This window comes from Corapipo altera, unplaced genomic scaffold (genome assembly GCF_003945725.1).
Source record: "Corapipo altera isolate COAL_440 unplaced genomic scaffold, ASM394572v1 0, whole genome shotgun sequence".
In the NCBI taxonomy this organism is placed as follows: Eukaryota; Metazoa; Chordata; class Aves; order Passeriformes; family Pipridae; genus Corapipo; species Corapipo altera.
Genome location: NW_020884872.1, coordinates 75,931,303 through 75,951,218, shown reverse-complemented (window position 1 = coordinate 75,951,218; position 19,916 = coordinate 75,931,303). Strand labels below are relative to the sequence as shown.

Here is a 19,916-nt window from a genome sequence, read left to right as displayed (position 1 = left end):
ACTTTCCCTATCACTAAAAGTAAGTGTTGCTGAAGAAACATTGAATCTGACTACCACCTATTTGGCATCACAGCATCAATCTTGATAATAAATTTCATTTAACTTCAGAAAGGTGTCCAACAAAAAAAACTTGCAACCTAAAATCAAAGGCAGCTGATGCAACTACAAAGTTAAAAAGTGCTGAGAATTTGTTTTACACTTTTCTCACAGTGACATAGAAAAGTGTCCCTAGATAGCCCAAATTTTTTTATTAACTTCCCTTGTCGTAACACAGAAACAATAACATAATACTTAGCATCAGTGTTGAAGTTCTAGATATGCTACCTTTACACAAGCTTATAAAAAGCAGAGACTGTATATTCTTATACAGTAAGTCTGCTCTAATTTGGGAGTTAGGTGGCTTATTTGCAAACACTGTCATTGTCTCCATGGTGATGCTGACACCATGCATCTCTGTGATTATAAATTTCCTTATACAATAAAGAGTCTCTGAGAGGATGAGGATGGTGATACAATCTGTTTTAGATGGCTTCTCCAATTAGCTAGCAGAATTAGCATTTATCCACCATTTCCTACGAAAATGTTTCCATCAAACAAGATCAGCTACAGAATTAACCTAAGGCATTTCCTATTGGCAACTGTCAGAGACAAGTTGAGCCACAAGCTTTTGGTCCAAACCTCTATGTTTGTTCTCATCACACAGGACTATGAGTGGTGAGAAGAGAAAAAGGGCTTGGCCAGAGAAATTGGCACTCTGACATCAGCACCTACTGAACAATGAGGATGTGCCAGTGAAGTCAGAATGAAATCTCAATCTACTGACAGCTATTTGAAAAATTTTCACTCTAGGGAACTAGGTATAGATATCAAAACCACAGATTTATTAGCCAGGAAATAGTGTTCCTCTTTCAGTGGTGAAACATGAACTTTGATCCATTTATGATTCTTGCATGTCTCACTGGTGTTCCCAGGGAAAAAATGAACGCTACATCCTGTGTCTGTGCAAACTAATAGGCTAAAACTTGTCATCCTGGGCAGAAAATTCTCAGATCTGTAGTTTGGGTGGAAATTCTGCAACCTCAAGCTTGAACAGTTTTTATAAGTCATTTTTCAGACAGGTCATAGAGCTGCAGATGCTGTTTATCAAGGCAGATAAAAGATTAACTCCTCCAGTCCCAAAGATGCTCTAATATCAATGTTCTAACATCAGTGTTGCTCTAGAAAGTGAGTGAATGTCCATTTAAGTAAGTTTCTGGGCTAATTCCAATGCACCTACCCCCCTCAGGCAAGAAAAAAAAAAACACTCCTGCATAATAAGTTCAGATGTCTTTGATAGGCTGAAGTCTGTACAGGTTCAAGACAGAAAGATCTAACTGGATAATCAGGACATATGGTGAAAGTTATTTACTTATTTTCATAATGTGTCTCACATTATGGCTATTAAATCCATAAGCAAACTCCCTTCTGGTCTGGATTAGATAAATGCAAAGTTTCTCATGCCTCCTAGTGCTATTGAGTCTTACCTTTGATTACAGTGAGCTTTGATTAGGTTCACGTAAAGCAAAGCCACTTTGAATCACTGCACAAGTTTTGACTAACAATATGCAAGTGCAGAATAACATCAGTCCACATCAGTACAACCCCAAAGGCAGTACACCTACAGAGGAAAACTGTCTGCCATTATTTTGAAAACAAAAATGTGAGAAATAAGCAATGGTGAAAACGTGCCTATTAGGGGACAGATACACATCTTGCTTCAGCTGGATTAACTGAAGGAAATAATACTATATTAATTTACAACAGCAAAGAACTGGACTTTTTTTTTTCAATTGACCTGGACTAATCTAAATCTTGAACTGTCATTTGCATTAACCAGGGAAAGTACTGCCTTCCTCTTTTTGGTGGTTTTTTGATCTTCATTAGATAAAGCAGGAGACCTGCAAGCCAATCCAGCAATAGAGGAAATTAACATATGAGCAATCATTATTAACAGATTGGATTTGAAATAATCAATCTGGACTAGAAGCACAAGTCCAAATAAAAAATGTGGAAAACTAATACCCAGAGAGCTTTCAGTGTATGCTGGAATTCCTCAGAATAAGTTTTCACAAGACCAAATTTTTAAAAAAAGTTCAGGGCTTCTACCAAAATTCATTTTGACTGATAATTTAGAGGGCAAACAAGCCCCACTGCAGAGAATTTTTCTGTTTGTCCACACATTGATCTTCTGCACTTTGTTTGCATTGTTCTGGAAAGACTAGACATACAGCACTGTACGACAAATACTGAACATTATTTTATATAAGAAGACAATGCTCATCTAAAGTTTTAGCATAAGCATCAGGTAAAGAGATTTACCAAAGTGGGATCTTTTTCCTGTAAAATATTGGTATTTTTGTTGCCAAAAAAAGTCAAGAAATGCCTTCTTCCTACTTGTATAATAATGCATTTGATAGGTAAAATGTATGAAATATACAGTAGCTTCTTCTGAAAAGCTATCTAAGCTCACTCAGTTTACAGTATGTGGAATGCAATTACCCAGAAAGTGAAATATGTATAAAAATAGGTAAAATTCCTACAATATTTGTATTAAATTATAATTCCTCCTGCCAGGAAGGTTACAACAGCTCTACAGTACATGTATGAAATGTTTGTTCATAAAGTTAAAAAACATCATTACCTTACTGAAGAACACATTAAATGTAGGAATGCATAATCAGAACTGACTCTCAATTCTGCTTAGCTGGTGCAAATCTACAGAGAACCACCATCATTTCTGCACAAAACAAAACCAACCTCTAATCTGAGAGTTGGGGTGTTGTTTCATTTTGTTTGCCATAGAGGGGCCAGACTGAAGTTTATGAAAGAAATTCCTCTGGAAGTGGAAATAAATTGCTTAATATTTTTTTTCCTATCTCCACTTTGTTTACTGACAGCAGTCACCCACCGTTTAAAATGATTATTGCCTGACATTTCATGGAGCTTTTACCGCCTGTTCAGAACAAAGCAGAGACATACAAAGAACTTCCAACTCCCCTGTCATGACCCAGTTCCGGGCTTGTGCTTTTTTGACGAGTCTTTGATCTGCAGCAGGCCTCATAGGCTAGTCTCCCGGAGGAACATGGTGCCAATGTTGTAAGAAACCTTTCTCACTCTGGCAGATGTGATGGAGGGTTTTGGCGGCTTCTGACCACTTCTGACCTCAAGGAAGTAACAGATCCCAGGAATTTCCTTTGGAAAGTTTTCTGGAAGCTCTTCACGGGAACGAGGGATAAAAATAAAATTTTCTTCCTTTTTCAAAAGCCTAGGGGGAAAAAAACAAAACAGAACAGAGAGGTATAAATAAGTGTAAAACACATTCCAGAAACGTCTCTTTGGAAAAGGTTGATCCCATGTAGTACCAAGTGAAAAATGAGTTAACAGTATTATGTAATATGTAAAGAAATCCTAAGTCTGCATCCTTAGCTGATATATATGTACTTATCATTGTGAACTTCAAGGAGCTATTGACTGAGATTAGCAGCGGGAATGGCCCCAAAAAAACATTCTCTGAAAATTAGTGTCAGCATTAAGAAAATAAAGTACCAGAAAGGGAATTGAATTCATAATGGTCATTGTCCATAACGTGTCATTTCACTCAATTAAAACACTCCAGTCTGGACAGAACAGAAAGGAACATTTCAGAGTGATGACTACCACCACATTTCCTGCTAGAAAGCAGATATGAAGGTGGCAGTGCTTGGGAGTTCTCACATATTAAAGCAAGGTGGTCAGTTTGTGTTCTTCTCATATATAGTAGTACTGTATTTCATAAATCAGGTTCAAATACAGCAAATCCAGTTTCAACAAACAAAAAACTGAACAAAATCTGACACTATTCATCAAAAGTACCCATGGGTTTAATCTATGTCATTTGGTTGAGGTCAAAAAGGGAGCCATGAAGCCATCCTCCCGGCATGCCTGCTCAAGGGGTACAACATCACAGACCTGACTATACTGCCTTCTATACCCACAGCTTGGACACGGGCCCTCTGTGCTGGGTTAGGAACTGGCTGGAGGGCCGGGCCCAGAGAGTGCTGGTGAACAGTGTTGCATCCAGTTGGCGGTCGGTCACTAGTGGTGTCCCCCAGGGATCAGTGTTGGGCCCAGTCCTGTTTAATATCTTTACTGATGATCTGGATGAGGGGATTGAGTGCACCATTAGCAAATTTGCAGATGACACCAAATTGGGGGGGAGTGTTGATCTGCTGGAAGGCAGGAGGGCACTGCAGAGGGACCTGGACAGGCTGGAGAGTTGGGCTGATTCCAACGGGATGAGGTTCAACAAGGTCAAGTACTGGGTTCTGCCCTTTGGCCACAACAACCCCCTGCAGCGCTACAGGTTGGGCACAGAGTGGTTGGAGAGCAGGCAGGCAGAAAGGGACCTGGGAGTTTGGATTGACAGGAAGCTGAACACGAGCCAGCAGTGTGCCCAGGTGGCCAAGAAGGCCAATGGTATCCTGGCCTGGATCAGGAACAGTGTGGCCAGCAGGACCAGGGAAGTGATTCTTTCCCTGGACTCAGCGCTGGTGAGGCCACACCTGGAGTACTGTGTCCACTTCTGGGCCCCTCAGTTCAGGAAGGACTGGAGCAGGTCCAGAGAAGAGCAACAAGGCTGGTGAAGGGACTCGAGCACAAGTCCTGTGAGGAGAGGTTGAGGGAGCTGGGGTTGTTTAGCCTGGAGAAGAGGAGGCTCGGGGGAGACCTCATCACTCTCTACAACTCCCTGAAAGGAGGTTGTAGCCAGGTGGGGGTCAGTCTCTTCTCCCAGGCAGCTATCAGTAAGACAAGAGGGCACGTTCTTAGGCTCTGTCAGGGGAGGTTTAGGTTGGATATTAGGAAGAAATTTTTTATAGAGAGAGTAATCAGACATTAGAATGGGCTGCCCAGGGAGGTGGTGGATATTCACCGTCCCTGGACATTTTTAAGACGAGACTGGATGTGACACTTAGTGCCATGGTCTAGTAACCACGGCAGTGTTGGATCAAGGGTTGGACTTGATGATCTCGGAGGTCTTTTCCAACCCGGTTGATTCTATAATTCTGTGATTCTGCCATTTGTCATCTTCTCCATAGTGGAGAAATCTCTGTCTGGCTAGATCTGAAAATTTAGGGCTTCTTTATCAAGTATCTTCCCTAAAACTAGCTGGACTTGTAAAATAAAGAAAATAACTCTACACATTTTGTTTTCAGTAAATTAAGTTAGTGGTAGTCAATCCCTTCCTGCGTTGAAAAGAGCAGTTTCGAGACAGAGGTAAATTCTGAGTAAAAGGTAAAGGTAAAAAAAACGTAAGAGGTAAATTCATATATCCAAGTTCGATATATGAAAGCATTCTTCCTCTTTTCCTTTCCCAAGATATTTATTCTTTCTGTCAATCAATCTGAAGGTCAAAAACATCATTGAGAAGGACTTTATTAATTTTTGTGAATTTTGTAATAGATGGTTTATTTAGTGTGTGTAAAGTTGATTTCTGGGAAGTAAATGAATGAATGAATGAATGAATAAATCCTGTTGCCAGAAGAATTTTCCAGGATTCTCAGCACATATAATGGCACTTCCATTATTGAGTATTTTTCATGGGTCTTGACAATCTGTGTGAGGTCATTGAAATACAAAGGCATTTTCTTTCCAGCTTTTAAATAATCACTTGGTTTTAAATCCAACAATGGTTTTGCCTTTGAACTTCTGTGGCGGTCTTTGTTAGCATGTGGTTTGAAGGTCATAATTTATTTTCCAGATTGTCAATTTTATGATCAAAATAATGTAATCTTTTCCAAATTACACAAATGTTTGCAGAAGCCCCTATAGAGGCTTCTCTCTTTTCGTCTCTTCCAAACTACAGGCTTAATACACTGAAACAACTCTTCGCTTCACTGTTTCCCAAACTCTATTTCTGCACACAGTGGCTGAAATCTTAGAACTTTCTGAGCTAAATCTGTAAGCTTTCACTGCAGTCACTCTTCCTCAAACTGACTATTCACTGTGGAGCATCTGGCCTTGCTAAAAATCAATCGTTTCCTTCTCAGAGCCTAACATTATCTAATTTTAATGACAGTTACACAAGTCCGAAACTGTAAAACATATATATTCATTGATTCAGGTCAGGGTTGGCACTGAGATTAATTGATATTTTACACAGTTTTCCTCATAGAATAAAAGCGTGTGATATTTATTATTAATCTTATTTTCATTTGTTTGCTGAATTGTAATTTGGTTACAGTCAAATACTCAAGGAGTGATGGATGACTAACCATTTAGTCCTTTTGAGATTACTCCACTACTGTGGTTTGTGATAGACTCCACATCCCTGTATTAGATGCACTGCTCGATTTAGCCTTTCACCCTCAGAAATTCTCTAGTTGACCTTTATTGGAATAATATTTCAGCTCTCAAGCAAGCATGGCATAAAACCTTCTTTATCAAATCCTAATGGAAGCTACTTATGATCACATTGTATCCTAATAACTTTAATTTATACTTCTTTTAAAAAAAAGACATTTCTGGCTCATGGAATAATGCTATTAGAAAGATTTTAATCATGATGAAAATGGTTTCTTGTTAGCATTCACTTAAAGAATAGGTTCTTAAAATTCCTTAAATATGTTGGTCCTGAAACCTGGTTTCCCAGTCTAAGAATGAGATCATAGTTCAGAAATCGCCTCTGATTTCTTACAGCTTTGTGTATACACCAAAGAAACAAGTTATCTGCATATTCTCCATTCATAGCAATGAGAACATTTTTCTGCAGGAATCTTCCCTCATATTTAGGGCACTCTTGATGTTAAAAAGAAAACAGTAGCAGCTGACAGCCATGGGCATTTCTAAGTTTCCTGCCTTCCTTTTCATGGGTACAAAGAACCCCAAAATATACTTCTGCCAAGCAGCTGAATGAATAGTGCACATCCTCAGTGAGGACAAGGCCCAGCCACAGAGTGGGGAACTGACCTTGGCTGGACACCAGGTGACCACCAAGTCACGTTATTCCATGCAACCATTTTTACACTTCCCCTCTGGCTCAAGGGAAGATCCAGAGTAAAACCTGGTCTGGAACATCTCCTGGGTGATGGCACCGAGTTCTGGTTGGTTTCCTCACCTTGTGGACCATTCTCAGAGCACTTTTTTTGTGATGAAGTCGGACTGTCTGTTTTGAAAGTCTTAAAGCACAGTCTACCCTAAGCACACAGTCTTATCCTTCACCTTCAAGAAATTATGTTCCAGCTTAAACTCTACAAAAAATGTCCCCAGACTGTCCCATATTCACTCAAGTGGTTGGATATTCAATTTACAATTCAGTGAGGGTCAGGGTACTCAAGCATTCCTACAGATTGTCTGAAACTAGGTTTGCTCTCAGTTTATCTTCTTTGTTGATGATTCAGGGGAGGAAGAATTTCTTAAACACTGATTTCCAGCTGATTAACTTTGACATCATCCTCTCCTAACCTGATATCTTCTAAAACTGTCTAAATTCTTGTTCTGTCCCTTCCTTGGTGGAAGCGCTGTTGCTTTCAGACAAAAAGAGTACCTGAGAATTATCCAATTTATTTTTTTTTTATTTTCAATTCCTCAATTTAAAGAAAAGTCAGGAGGTCTGTGTGTGAATGGGATCATACTTAGTAGGAACCTTGAAGAAGTTTTTAAATGCTGTAGCTCTCTTTTTTTTTCATAGAAAAAAATCACAGGGTAATATTTCAAAGTATTTTGGCAAGAAAAAGTCTTGTCTTCATCAGTGAGTTCCTATATTCAGAAAACTACAGAATCATAGAATATACTGAGTTGGAAGGGACCCACAAGGATCATCAAGTCCAACTCTTGGTCCTTTGCAGGACACCCCAAGAGTCACACCATGTGCCACAGACTGTCATCCAAATGCTTCTTGAACTCTCTCAGGCTTGGTGCTGTGACCACTTCCCTGGGGAGCCTCTTCCAGCACTCAAGCACACTTCGGGTGAAGAACCTTTCCCTAATGTCTAACCTAAGCCTCACCTGACACAACCCTCGGGACCTGTCACTGTTCACCAGAGAGAAGAGATCAGTGTCTGCCCCTTCTCTTCCACTCACGAGGAAGTGGTAGACTGCAATGAGGTCTCCTCTCAGTCTCCTCCAGGCAGAACAGCCTCAGTCACTCCTCATAAAGCTTCCCCTCCAGATCCTTCATAATCCTCATAGCCCTCCTTTGGACACTTTCTAATGGTTTAATGTCTTTTTTATATGGTGTTTCCCAAAACTGCACACAATATTCAAGGTGAGGCTGCACCAGGGCAGCGCAGAGCAGGACAATCCCCTCCCTTGACTGGTTGGCGATACTTCGCCTGATGCTTTCCAAGATGTGGTTGGCCCTCCTGGCTGCCAGGGCACTGCTCACTCCTATTCAACTTGCCATCCATCAGGAATCCCATATCCCTTTCTGTGGTACTGCTTTTCAGCCTCTCATTCCCTAGTCTATACCCACAACTAGGATTGCCCTGTCCCTGATACAGAATTGCTATTGTAATGCCAAAAATCAGTGCACTTGGTTCTAAACTTTGGTGGGTTTGAATTTCTCCCTCAGTTTCTACGCATGCTGGAAAGACCAGGAGACTAGATAAAAAACCCTAACTATGTCTCTATCTAAGTAATTGCACGTTGTATTTGTTACTTTTTTAAATACGGAAGTTTATGTATTGGTGTTATCAAAGACTAACCATGATTTTTAATGGAACATATTGTATACTCCATGTAGCTCAGCATGGTGAGTGTCTGTCTCTGATTTTTAATACTTTTTTGTTTCTCACTCACCTAAACAGAAAGAATAGTGGGTCTCTGCCCTCTGTTTGGGACATTAGAGAAAAAGGCTCAGCACACAGGATTGCACCATCACTAGGAAAAGGCCTCAGGCTTTGCACTGATGTAACGGTGTTGGCCTCAGGATTGCCTGGATTTGTCTAGGCTTGAGCTTTTTGTAGTTTTAGCAGTTGTGTAGCTGTCAGATGACTATTGCCTAAACATGTTTTAGCTTTACATTAGCTGTGTGAAACTGCGCTGTAACATACACGGTTAACTAATGAACAGTGATCTCACGCACAGATTATTCTGTGTAGAGTGAACTACCTATGGACCTTGAATAAAAATACGAGCACAAGTATGGCTGGGCAGCAGAGGCCCCAGGACCATAACCACACCCACTACGGGGGAGTGCAGCCTCATGGAAGCAGATGACACTGGGAACAGAAACCCAAGAATAAACCAGCACATTTTGTCTACACTTTTAATACTGTAATTAGACTAATAATAATTTTTTCTGTCCATGTATAAGGTGTGTACCGGTTCTGTCCATAACTAAATTGTCTGCCCCTCAACATTTCTTGAAAGCATACATGATTAATTGAACAACATAAAAACAAACAGTTTTTTAAAGAATGCTCCAAAATAATCTGAAAAGACTGAATCTGAATCAGAGTCTGTATAGATCAAATTTGAACAATATTTCTAAAAGAAATAAAACACACTACGGCAAAGGAAACTATGCACTGCCTTCCTGGAGAGCAAACCCATTGGTTTGTCCATATGAGGCAGAAAAATATAGATGTAGATATAGATATAACCTGTAGGAAAAGTAATATATATGAATAGACATAAGCTGTAAGAAAAAGAATTTGATTAGAAAACTCTATAAGGAGTTTATAGAAATACTTCTCTAATTACCTAAAACTTCTTTCATACAACTTTCTGTGAAATAACTATTAAAAACATATATAAATTCTGCAGGGTTTAATCAATTTTAAAGTCTGAGAAGTAATTTAGGCAAGTGAACACACAGTGACCTCACCCAGCTCAACAGGGAGGTACACTTAGGTTGCTCTCTCTCCTAAATCAAGATAAAGATATGGGATACAGGCTGTTCAACTTTGCCTAAGCTCAGATCCCAGATGTATCACCCAGCATATGATAATGGAAAGTATCTGTATGCAACACTTAATTTCAGAAGCACATTCTCCACAAGGGAAATGCATGATGGAAAAGACCAGAGGTAGAAAGATCAGGAAAAAAAATAGTTTCTTTTTAAACAGGAGTTACTTGATAAATAGCAACAATTGTGTTTACCTGCTTTTGATAACTGCTTTAGAAATCTCAAGACATTAAATTGCAACACAACTAGGAAAACAAGATGAATGTTGGTATATTATAGTAATATCCCATAAAAATAATTATTCAAGACTGAAACAAAGAATTAGAAAACATTTAATCTCTCTTCTGTGCTCAATAGTTTTATAAATCGCATTGTGCTTCCTTCCTGAGTATGGAAAATAGGGTAATTCTATTCAATTCAGGATAAAGTGGATGAATTAAATAAACCTTCAGCTGATTCTTTTCCTATTTCTTCCTGTCCACATGTTTAAACAGAGACCAGTTTGAGATCTTCTGCTTCCTCTCCAGCTTCCACATGTTCCACTGGAAGTTCTACCAGTGCTGTTCCAGTGCTATCATTTCACAGTGCTCAGTGATTCAAAGCAAACAGGGCTCTGTGATCCTTCTGTCAAAAGACCTGTCTGAGTTTAGAGAACAAGATATTTCAGACAGAATTGAGGTTTCAGATTCAATAGATTCTAAGTTCACCTTTTTAAAAGGTGCTGTTTCACATATTGCAGAGCTCTACCCAGGCAGGTGTAACTGGAGCAAGGCTGCCCCAGGATCACTGTTGCTGCTAGGCAACAAATATCACATCTTGTATTTATAATTTTAGACTATGATTCTTACTTAGGCAGATTACAGGCTTGCAGAGAAGTGTCTGAAACAAATAATAGGTATTCTGAAGTGTGATTATTATTTGAATGCTAATGATGCTTTATGATGCATAAACTTTACTGTAAAACAAAAGCTGACAAGTATTGGACAAGTTTCTAGTATCTGCATACTTTATAAGCACAAAAGTTGTATGCCAGTAGTTTCATTTAACCGAAAATTCTGCTATTTTCATACTGATTGCAGAATTATCTACTGTGGAAAACATTGCTTCCTAGATAATAGAAATATTAACTGAGTACACAGTAGCACAGTATAATAAATATAAGCATTTAATAGAATAAAAAGTCAAATATAAAGGCATTTCAGTTTGTGATGAATCACTTTATTTGTGTACAGTGTACTCGTGCAAATTATATTCAAGAAAAGTTCTATAAAGACGTATCAGATCACTACTTATTTATTTGGACAGTACCAGGATATTACGTTCAAACCTCCTAGATCACTTTCAGCAGCTCCGAATAATTCTGCTCCTTAGAGTATTTTGTAATTGCAGTCTTTCCTGGCTGCTGTGTCAGCAGTGTCATTTTTTTACTTCTTCCCTGTCTGTTTTCAAGCTTTCAACCATGCCAGAAGGTATGGTTTGAAATAGCCCTTTCAAGTTGCCCCATGCACATTCATTTTATCTTCTCACGTAATCTCTGAAGTCTGTAATATAAAATTGCTCCTAGCCTGATCATCACTACTTTTAGCCATTTACCTTGAATGATAACTGCCTCTAATTCAAACACATTTTCTTGGCATTTTTTCTTCCTTTACCTGTAATCATGTGTTTAGTTTATTACTTGCACTTAAAGTTCTCTGAATCAAGCACTGAATTTGTTCAGCACATAACAGCAGATTGTTTACAGAGTACAAAAAATGCAGATAAATACCAATAATTCCATATTTTGCTGTGTTTTGTTTTGCAGTTTTATGTAACAGCATTATTACAATGCCAATCACTTTTCTATTGTCTTCTCTTTTAGAAGCAACAGTCTAAATTTGTAACTTTCTGGAAGATAAGCATAGACATAATAGTCATATAATGTGAAAATTTGGCCATCTTGAAACAAATGGTCATATTCCTACTGGATTTCTAGGATTAAAGGGAAATGAAAAAAAAAAAAAAAGCTCTTTTTTTGATGCAACCTGGAAGATACACAAGGTGAGAAAATCTGACTCATATTATGCTATCTAGGACCTAGCAAGAATGCTCTCCAAACCCAGGTTACCCACATTTGACTTGCTATGGTACAGTATGACAAATGGCAGCCAGGTAGAGGTGAGAGAATCCATCTTCTCTGTGCTACAATGGACTAGGAGTCAGATAAAGGGCAGCATAAAAGCACAGATTTCTAACAAACTCCATATAGAAACCCACAAACTAGATTTCAGAACAAACTTTTTATGTGATGAAAAAAAAAAAGCAACCATGGAATCATAGAATAGTTTGGGTTGGAAGGGACCTTTAAAGGCCATCTAGTCCAATGCCCCAGCAATGAGCTGGGACATCAACTAGATCAGGTTGCTCAACAGTGAGCACAAATCTGTGTCTCACAGAGGAGGTGCCATATCACTCATAACCAAACTCTACAGAACTGGCACTCGTACACTGAAAGTGACTCTGGTTCCAGCATGAAAAGAAGGGAGTTTTGTGATCGTTAGTTCCCCAAATGTACATTCATTACATTTCCACAAAACTGCCTAACTCACCAATTTCTTCTCTCAGGGACAGAAATATGGGCAAGCAACACCATAGCCTTGAGTGAAATCACACCCCTGAACCACATTTGTGAAGTACTATGATCTTTTCTGAAAAAGTATGGACTGCACTTTCAGAATATCCTGAAGACCACCTCAGTTTGGAGAACATTCCTTTTTATGAACTGATCCTGTTCAAGGAAAGTTCAGGTCCCTGTCATAGGGCCTTGGTTGCTTTTTGCCAGAACACATACCTTCATTTCTATAAAATTAACACCAAAGGCCCTGCTACTGTGTAACTTTTATAACTGGCACCCAACTGGTGAACAATCTCATGTTGATTATTCAAACAATGTTTTACAGGGTTTCTCCTATCCTACAGTGGAAGACCAGAACCAAAAGCAGTAGAACACTATCTGAAAGGTCCCAAGGACAATTTCTTTTCAAATGACACCAAGTTGCAAACAGAAATTTCCTATATATTTATTGAATTTATTTTTATTTAAATGAAAACATTTTCTATAAACAATAGTAGATTGGGTCTATCTTTCTCTTGCATGTTACCAGACAACTCTATCAATCTATGTCTGTTCACTTTATGATACAAAGCCTATTCAGTTATTCTGCCTCTTGTTCAATTTGCTATACTTGCTCCATTCTCAAAATCTGATCTCAAGTGAATGGGATCTTCAGAAGAATGCCATTTTATGCACTAGTTTAACTACTTTTAACTTAGTTTCTGACTGATTCCTATTTTAGCACACCAGACACTTCAATTCTGGAGGAAGAAATCCCATTTAAAATTTTTATTTACGTAGATAAGTATAGGAAAAAATTGATATTCACAGTTCTGAATAGGAAAAAAACTAAAGAAAAGCAATATTGTTTCAACAACTGTATACAGATTTACCACACAGTTTCAAAAGCTGAGCAAAACCTTACTTCAGAAAATTACTTTGGATATAAAACACTGAAAAAGAGTAAGATTGAGATCTCCTGTCAAAAAAAAGTGAGTACATCAGCTGTAATCCAATCAGTAGAAACTCTAATAATCATCTGTCAAATTTGAACAATAAGGAACACTTTATTTTAGGAGCTGTTCCTCATAACCAGATTTAATCAAGCATTTTCTCTATTTGCATAATTTCTTCAAAGAACTGGGGATAATGCTTTGCCATTTTCAATCTTTTTTCCTACGTTGAGAGTATGTCTCTTTAAAGTGCTAAATAAGAAATTTTGTCTTCAAGAAAGCATGAAAACTCTTTGAAAGTTTGGCCTTACCGGCAAAATTAGAGACTTTCTTCTGAGCCAATGGGAATATCCTTCCTTTCATGAACTGTGTTTAGTGGGTGGAACTCAAATCCTTAGCCAAAAGCTGTAATAGTGCACAAAACTATAATGCTTTGGGAAATATCTCCCACTTTTTCTGTTACATGCTATTTTAGGCGGAAATGGCTAGCTGTTCTGTTGTGCCTCATTGTCTCCCTTACCTAACTTCTTTGCACATTCTGATGCAAACCTGCAAAAGAAAGACGAACATCCCCGTGTAACACCTCTTTCCAGTTGTCCTGGTGCCTTGATGACTTTCTGTTGAAGTTCATGTGTTGAGGACAGAGCATGTTACAAGATCAAACTCAAAAACAGGCTGAAAGACAGACTATGAAAAGGCTAAGAGGACTTACTGGTATGTGGTGGGACTGACATTGATGCGGCGTGGGTGACTTCCTGACTCGAACTTGCTCGCAAGGGTGACATTGTTCCCAAATAGACAATAGCGTGGCATTCTTACGCCAACGACGCCAGCCAGCACTGAACCTGAGTGAATGCCTATCCTCATCTGGAAAAAACAGGAGATTCATGTCAGTCTGTTTTTCCTGTGCTGCCCACAGTTATGTCATTAGCACTTATTTATAAGCCAGTCACAGTAATGCTTAAAATTAATAACAAACCAAAGAAGAAAGAGTGAAGTGGAAGAAAACAGATTCTTCTATTCCTCTACCTTAAATCAGATGCAGTTAAAAGAAAAAAGAACAAAAACATGGTTATCTCTTTACTAAAATTATTTTCTTCTTCTGTGCACATTTGCTGGAGACTATGATAGCCAAAACAGGAATCGTGAACAGAACAGGATGGGATCATCCAGAGTTGCTGCAATATCAGACACCTAATTACACAAATAAAACATTACTGAGGGTTATTTTCACCACCACTTCTAACACAGGCTTTAAAGTAAGACCCAATTTTTCTCAAACTGGCAGAAAGAGTAGTAAAGTGGAGTGAACGAATAAGGTACTTTTATCTTCGTATTTTTCTTCCAAACTCTTCAAGGTCTAAGGTCTTTCTCACTTTGTCAGACAGATATTGCAATAGTGAGAACGCTGAATATTGAGGCACCAATGATTTTTAAAGTAATTGTATCCTCCTCAAAATAAGAAGGAATAAATCCCCAGCAAATTAAAAACCCCCATGTGATTATTCTAGCAATCATCCCCTGCAACTGTCTGAGATGTGGTAATTACATTGATCTGTAAATCTCAGCCACCATCCAAGTTTCTTTCAGAGTGAATAAACAGAGATTTATTCTGCATACATTTTAGCTACCAATTGTGTTAGCTAAGAAAATATTTTTTACAGATAGAAGGGTCTTTTTCTCTTGTTAACTTTATACTATTAAAAAAATGAAAAGAAGATATTTCTATCTTCTGAGGATACTCTTGCTCACAGCAACTGGATTGCTGTAAAACATATAATGTGAAGAAAATAACAGCTACTAAAACAGAGAGTCTGATGGGATATGAATTAGTTACCCCTTTTTAATGTGAACAAAATACCAGCATTTTATAACATTGGTGTCCATGAAGTTCTACGAACATGTAGGACCCCACATTATTTCACTAACTATGTTTCTTCCCATGTGGCCAAGACTTTTACCATACAGCTAAGCATTTTTAATTTTGTTCCTCTCTTATATGCCACAGACAATGGGTATACAATTATATCTGCTATACATTAAGCTAATAATATCTCTATACACTAAGCCCATGCATAAACTAAGAACATGTTCTGCATTCAGTGTGATACTACTTACAACATTCTCACAGGCAACATAAAACCTTCAATCTTCATCATAATGTTGTTAATTACAGACTAGGTTGTTCGGTGGGGTTTTTTTCCTTCTTTTTCTTCCTTTCTTCCTTTTTTTTTTTTTAAGGCTGTGAATAAGTAGCATTTGATTTAACTGAACTTTCAAACCTTTACTATGGTAAATGAGCAAACAGCCCTCCTCAATATACGTGAGGTCAGTACTTGCCCTCATGTGGTGGGGGAAAGAAAAGTTTTCCCCCCAGAATTAAAAAAAATAGTAACCCCTGAGGGGGTGGTGTCCCTTGGGGTTGAGCCAATGAGCACTCCTGCAAAATATAAACATATCACAAGCAGACCGGAAAAGAAGGATGTTGTAGTTGTTGGAGAGAGGTGGCCATGTTGTAAGGCCACGAGGAGAAGGGGCCCAGAGCCCCACTGGGGGCTGGGCCCCACCCAGCCCCAGCTGGGGGGCTGCAGGAACTTGGAACAGTGTTAGACTGGGCCAAGTATTTGTAGCTAGAAAGCTAAAGGAGTTTTTCTCCACTGTGAGTGGGCAGCAGGAGATACTGAAAAGTGGCGGCAGAGCAGCAGTGAACGGAGAGACCGTGGCAGAGAGCCAGAAAGAGATAAGATGCAGCAGAAATGGCCTGCAGCCAAGCAGGAAGACACAGAGATCTCTTATGGAGAGAAACAGAGCAGGACTAAGCTCTACAGAGAGAGAGAGAGTTTGGGGTAAGAACTGAAACAAACTCCCCAAACCCCTCTGAGACCTCCTAGAGAGGAGGAGGAGATGGACTCCTATTTGAGAGGAGTCTTGGAGCACAGTATGCATCGGAGAGAGGAGCTAAGAAGCTCAAGACGTCCCGGAGCTGGACCGGAATGGCCAGACGGAATGCGGAAGGGGTGACCTTGGCTCCCCTCGCTGCTGCTGCCAAGCTGGCAGTTTTGAGACAAGAGCACAGGAGCTCTGATAGAACTCTTCAGGCAAAGGCTTTTCAACTGAAAGCTGCCCAAGACGTTCTGACTCAGGGGTGAATCCCCTGAGGAAAGGGACCGTCACAAAGACCCCTGCACTTCGTGATATGACGTGGTGAGGCGAACCTTTGTCCTGGTTACTGCAGTCCACGAAAGAGAGAGAGAGAGACCTTCGATTGGAGCCGAAAGGCTGAGAGGGGGAGAGGAGACTCCCCTTGTGTGTATTGGAAAGAAATCCAGCTACAACAATCCAGCTACAGCTGTTACATGGAAGAAGAGAGGCTGCTGCCCTGAGAGTGGAAAGGATCTTTCCTTTTCCCTTCTGGACTTTTATTGCAGGGAGAAGAGACTGACCCACTGTAAATACTGATTTATCATAGGAGAGATAGTTAAGATTATGTATATGATGTATTGTAATATTTATTTGTACAGTGATTGTAATATAATTCCCTTTCCCCCTATATTGAGTCTTGTGTAGTGTCTGGAAAACCCATCTCACACTGGGTTGAGATGTGGGAGGGGGGCTTGAACTCAAGAATTAAATTTTAGAGGTCTCAAACCAGGACACTTCAGTAGAAAGTCTTGCTCGCATAACACAAGTATGCTCTCAACTTTCAATAAATAATAAAGAACCTGTTTACAATGCCTTTTTCCTGTGAGATGGGAGACAGATAAGTTATTTTGCACACCATTTTAAGAACAGAGCTAATGATACCTATTTGTTCCACTGCTACTCTGTACATTTATTTAAAAATCACAAATAAATCACTTGCTGACTTCCTCTAGGGCACATTCAAACACATGTGAAGGCCAGATTCAAACTGTATGAAAAAGTACTAGGTTTGTTTTAGTATACATTAGAGTGGAAAGAAAATTGGATAGCAAAACATGTACTAAAAAATAAAATATACTTTTTCAGTATATGCAGTGAAAGCTAAAGTTGTTGTTGGTTGTTTTTTTTACTTTCATTCTCAAAGTGTTTCCCTTTACATGGCCATGTAGTTTTTTATCGTTCAGTGCTTCAGTGACAGAGGACTTCCAAAGGGTTTCCAAGTCCATCAGGATTTTCAAATTCTCAGTAGCAAAAGTTTAGTCACTCTTGAAGAACACAAATCCTACTCACACAGTTAATGCTTCCAAGATCTTTTCTCATGATTGTTTCAAAAAGACACTGGGAAAATAAATGGCCTTTGTGGTTATGACTTTTCTGCTCTGAAAGTGCCAAGGAAACCAGATATTACACAATCAGGCTTGCTGAAAAAAATTCAAGCTGATACATCACTCTTAATATAAAATATTTTCCTTTGCAAAGTTAGGTAAATGAAGCTAAATCCATGCCAACTTCCATGGAAAAATTGTGTCGGGGAACAAAAATACATGGACATTCAAAATTTCACTCAGGAACACCCAGGTTAGATCTTCTGTGAACTGCTTGAATTTCAGAAGGGATGAGGGAAAAAAAGAAAGGAAACAGCTTTTTTATTTAATATAGTGTGTATCTAAAGAGATTTTAAAAACTCTTGGTTTGAGTGAGTACATAACATTTTGTCTTCTATAGTATCTTCAGAGATTTTTAAAAAACATGTTCATACAATAAAAAAGGTAGATATTCTCACAAACACAGGTTAAACTACATAGAACAACTGATGAGAGTGCCAGAACCTGATGTTTTCATTGGGTGCAAGACAGTTCACATACATTTTCTCATTAAACCATAGAGATAACTGCCTAATACAAGACAAAATTACACCAAGAGTGGCTTAAAATAAAACTCCACTTCTGCTTCATTATATGGCTCTCTATAAGAAAAGAGCCTGCAACACTGAAGCTATTGCTGTGAAGTATTCCTTAGAGTGCCTTCTTATACTGAGAATAACCATTATATTGGTCATATACTACTTTTTAGCGATATATGTTTTCATAAAATTTTATTTCCCAGGTTTGATTTTGTCTGCAGATGCATTGTTCTGTCTTTTTCCTCATTGAGTTGATAAGTGTTATGTTAACAGTTTAAGGCTCCTTTTTACAAAGGAAGAAAATGTGTGATCAAACTATTAGCAACAAGACACTTATTGAGGCACATCAGCCTTTCACATTACCTTTGCAGGAAAAGAAAATCTGCCTGGAGTATATAACTTACAACAATAATAACAGTTATACGTGTACAGTTAGAGTTCCCAAGCCATATGGAACATGCAGCCCTTACCAGTGCTTTCCCAGAACATTTACCATTAAAGATTAGTAATAGCATATAAAGCATAAGTTAGGTGACAACACCAGGATGCATTATTTGTCTGTAATAAATTTATTCTCTTTAATGTATGTGTAGTATACATTATATATATATATATAAATTATGTTATACTTAAATTGAGCCTTTTTAATAAAATTCATGCTTTTCATCTGTACCAACTGCTCCTTTATATGTCGCTAATTATTGGGCTAATAATAAAATGATTTGGTTAATGATAAAAAGGCAGTATATAACTGAAATTGAAAGTTCAGAGGTATTATGCATACAAATAGAAATACAGTTCTTTGGAAGCTATCACAAAGAGAAGACAACCAAAAATAAAAACAACCAGTGAGTAACAGTCCCCCAACAGTTAAGGAACAGTGAAATGACAAGGCAAAAGATATTTCTAGAACAGAATACTGGAAGGCACAATGGTGAATGAAACACGAACAGCTGTGAAAAAGAGCAAGACACCTGTGAGAGATCTTTTAGATAAAGAGGAACAACTTGAATTGGGTGCATTGGAAAGATTTAGAATGAAAATTGAGAAAAAAAGATTAACAAATCTGACCTTTGCAAGAACTGTGGTAATAGTGAGATGGAGAAAAGCTGATATGTCAGAGTCATAAAAGAAAAGCAAAGTGCATTGATCAGCGTAGGATGGGAGGAAACACATAGCTACGTGGAAAGCAAAAGAAGCTACCAAAACTTGTAAGGAAGAAGTAGCAGTATTTGGATATTGCTTACAGGATAAGGCACAGAGAGCAGAAATGGCTAATACCTGAGTGACAGCAAGGATAGTGGGTTTTTTTAACAGCGATAAAGAACCATGGAATCACACAGAATCACAGATCTGCTGAGTTGGAAGGGACCCACTAGGATCACTGAGTCCAGCTCTTAGCCCTGCACAGGACTGTCGTCAAGAGTCACATCATGTGCCTGAGAGTATCATCCAACACTTCTTGAACTCTGTTAGGCTTAGTGCTTTGACCACTTCCCTGGGGAGCCTAAAAGATAAGGAGCACTAAATCTATGGTCATCATCTAACAGGGAAATGAGCCAGAAGTGGTATCAATGAGAACTGATAGTCCAGACTGGACTGTGAGAGAAAAGTCAAGAA

At 38.7% G+C, this 19,916-nt stretch overlaps 1 protein-coding gene across 1 annotated transcript in view; it reads right to left on the bottom strand.

Annotated features, from left to right (window-relative positions):
* Window positions 1-1,816: 1,816 nt before the first annotated feature.
* GUCY1A2 (guanylate cyclase 1 soluble subunit alpha 2) overlaps window positions 1,817-19,916 on the bottom strand; it is a 140,623-nt gene continuing 122,523 nt past the window's right edge. Inside the window, exons 8-9 of the mRNA XM_027651961.1 lie at window positions 14,184-14,338; window positions 1,817-3,304 (exon numbers count right to left, since the gene is read on the bottom strand). Coding sequence (XP_027507762.1) covers window positions 3,097-3,304; window positions 14,184-14,338 — 363 coding nt within the window. The 3' untranslated portion in view covers window positions 1,817-3,096. The remainder of the gene's footprint in view (window positions 3,305-14,183; window positions 14,339-19,916) is intronic.